Source organism: Cyprinodon variegatus, unplaced genomic scaffold (genome assembly GCF_000732505.1).
Source record: "Cyprinodon variegatus isolate N-32 unplaced genomic scaffold, C_variegatus-1.0 Scaffold2053, whole genome shotgun sequence".
In the NCBI taxonomy this organism is placed as follows: domain Eukaryota; kingdom Metazoa; phylum Chordata; class Actinopteri; order Cyprinodontiformes; family Cyprinodontidae; genus Cyprinodon; species Cyprinodon variegatus.
In genome coordinates, this window is record NW_015152506.1 from 31251 (window position 1) to 34596 (window position 3346).

Sequence of the window (3346 nt, forward strand, 5' to 3'; positions counted from 1 at the left end):
CATATTTTTTTTAGTCCAACTGTTTTTAATATTTTTTTTTTTCTACTTGCTTTGATTCTGTTTTATCTTCCTGTATTTTAATCATGTAAAGCACTTTGCATTGTCTTTGCTATACATATAACTTTGCCTTGCCTTGCCTTTGTTTGAGCATAAAATCCTAATAAACACATAGGTTGCAGCTTAAGTCTGAAAAAAATGGGAAAAGTTTATTTTTATTTGAGAAATTTGAAAGCTAAATAAACCAATTTCCTTAATTTTAGCATCACATCATCTGCATTGTTGGGCAGAATGTTGCGAAGGAAAAAACATGTTTTCTCAAAGGGCTGCATATCAAATCACCCAAAGCTGCAAAGCATATGGCACGCCGGGAGAAGCCAGAGGTGAAGCTCGCCTGATTAGACGCGCAAATAAAGGGGAGTCAAAGGTAAAGCCGAAGAAAATGAGAGGAGTGGGGAAAACTGAAAGCCTTAATAATAACAGGACATACACACACATTCACCTGTGTTTACCGACGCGAGGCAAAACATAAACGCCTTAGACCGTTTAGAGGAAGACATTTACATTCCTGTAGCGTCAAAGTCAAGGATTGGATGATGAATAACATCCCTCATGTTTTTCGCTTTTTTTTTTTTTTTGCAAGAGTTCCTCCAAGCGGCATTAAAACACCTGTTTTTCTGCGTTTGTTTAGAAATTAAAAATTGTACATTCAAGCATTCATAAAAAAAACACCTTAGTGGGTAAGCACTCCAACTGCGATGATATTCGCCGGTCTAACGCTGACAAAAGGCCAGGGCTGAAAACGTAAAGGGCAGCAGGGGCATAAAAAGTGTCTGGCGCTGGAAGATAAAAGCCATCATTAGGGAGTAAAATGAGATAGGAGGAATAAACAGGCGGCGAGTGGCCCCGGCATTCACTATATATTGTCTGTTATGCTATGCTTCAAAGGATGGCTTGTTTGGATGAAAATAATGTGTTTTATGCTTTATATATTTCACGGCTTTCCCTGCTCTCTGGAAGCACAATAGCGGCAGATTTGGCCTCTTCACACCTCCGTTCCCCATCCCTTCAAAGCGGTCCATTTACCTAACTCTTTTCTCTTAACAAGACAAACATGATGTTCATTGGATTCATCAGAGAGTCTAAAAAGAAAAAAAAAAAGTTTTCCCAGAGAGAAGCACCACCGACGAGGCACAGCGTGATCTTTCCCTGCTCTAATTGTTGCTACGTAGAAACACAACCCGCTTTTAGCTCCCAATTAAAGCGCCTCTTAACATTTAGGGAGAACAGGCTGAAACCCCGCATCATCACTTTTTCTGAGCAACCTCCTCATTGTGGTGTCACTCCTGGCTCTGAACGTTAATTACCTCTGAAGAAGCACCTCTGCTGTATCCGCCTCACCTGCTGATATGATAGAAAATATAACAAAAGCCTCCTGGTGGACTCCGGCATTGTTATTGTTTCCCAATGAGAGAGAAACCCCGAAACAAGGAGCGGGAGGGGCCGGACAGTCCCGATCGGGGCCGCATTAGCATTCAAGGGTGGAATCAAATGAACGTGGGAGGCAGGAAAAAAAAACGCAGCCCTAACTTTGAAGACACTAAGAGATACAAACACCCACACAAGAAGCATGACATTTACTCTACAAATACTCTGATTCACTCGTTATGATGAAGGAGAAGAAAAGGGCTCAGCACGTCTCGGCTCAGGCTGACAGAGAGATGTCATAAATCTAAAGATGGAGGCAGAAACTTTTAAAAGAACGAACAAGCAGGGGACAATTTATTTCATTTGGTGTGAAAGATCTGCAGCTGAGAGCGACATCTATCAAAGTTTACCACTTATGTCAAAAAAGGTGCACCTTGGAGGCCTCCTTGGGCAAGTCGAAGGGGATCCGCTGACGAATTTTAGGAGGCAGCTGAGTCAGGACTTCGGCTTTGAGGCGACGGATCATGATCTGGCTCAGCCGCTGGTGCAGCTCCGTCAGGTTGGACGCCCCGCGACAGTCCCACTGTCTGCGAGGCCCAAAATACCTGAAAGGAAACACTTTAAATGGGTATTTCTATTTGGGAACATTACAGTAAGGCAAGGCAAGGCAAGGCAAATTTATTTGTAAAACACAATTCAGTACAAAGTCAACGCAAAGTGCTTTACATGATTAAAATACAGGAAAATTAAACAGAATCAAAGCATTATAGAATCAAAGCAATATTTAAAGTTTAGATGGACCCATGTAAAGTAGTGTAGAGCTATGGAGTGCAAAGATAAATAAAACAAGTAGGTGCATCTATTTCCCTTTACCTAAACAGCTGGATTTAGAGCTACAGTTTAAAAGTTCGTTAAGGACTTTGAACCTTTCAAACATCAATATGTTTTGATCTAATCTTCCAAAATTATGCTCCAAGTTTAAATTCAAGTCACTTTCTAAAGTGCCTGTGATGTCTTTCCCTAATTAATCTATATAGATTAATAAACTGTTGAAACAATTGATCAGATTAATCCATTACTGATATAATCGTCAACTGATTTAATAATCAATTAATCGTTAAATGAAGTACAGAGACTCTAAAACATGCCTTTATCTGACAGAGCGACCCACTTAGTGCAGTAATTATAGCAAGATTGTAAAGAAATATATACATATTTTGCATTTAAGATTAAAAAAAAAATACATTTAAGATGAAAAATATGGATCATCTCTATCCATAATTACTCAAATGGGAAAGTTTTAGTTAAACCTGGATTGATTAAGTAAAAAATCCTCTTTAAGGAACCTTTGGTTATCCGATTATTGATAGATTAATTGAAAAAATAATCGACAGATTAATAGATTTGCAAAGTAATCGTTAGTTGCAGCCCTAAATAATTGAAAGATGGCACAGAAAAAAATTTATTTTAACGAAATATCTCCGCATTTAAATGTACAGTTAGAGAAATCTGTGTAAAATTTAAAAACAAGAAAAGGGAACTTTCAGTCTGCTTTTTCTTTTTTTTAAGATGTCCAGAGGCGTAGCCAGACATTTTTTATAAGGGTGGCCAGGCAATAACAAATATAAACTGAGGGGGGGCTGAAAGTTGACCCTCAGGGTCAAACTACAACAGGAAAATGAACAGGCACAACATCCGTATTTTCTAAATAAAGACTACACTGCAAAAACAATCCAGAAATAAGTAAAAATTTCTTAAATTAAGTGTATTCACCCTTAATTTGAGTAGGTAAATGAGATAGTTTGCCAATAGAATGAGTAATTTTACACTTAAAATAAGATAAATAGAAAATATGCACTTGAAATAAGACAAAGCAATTGTGTTTTCTTATTTTAAGTGTAAATTTACTCATTCTATTGGC

At 38.0% G+C, this 3346-nt stretch overlaps 1 protein-coding gene across 1 annotated transcript in view; it reads right to left on the reverse strand.

Annotated features, from left to right (window-relative positions):
• The window catches only part of zranb3 (zinc finger, RAN-binding domain containing 3), a gene marked incomplete at its 3' end in the record, with an annotated part of 46800 nt that overhangs the window by 27018 nt on the left and 16436 nt on the right, over window positions 1-3346 (reverse strand). The window contains exon 4 of the mRNA XM_015405204.1: window positions 1859-2030. Coding sequence (XP_015260690.1) covers window positions 1859-2030 — 172 coding nt within the window. The remainder of the gene's footprint in view (window positions 1-1858; window positions 2031-3346) is intronic.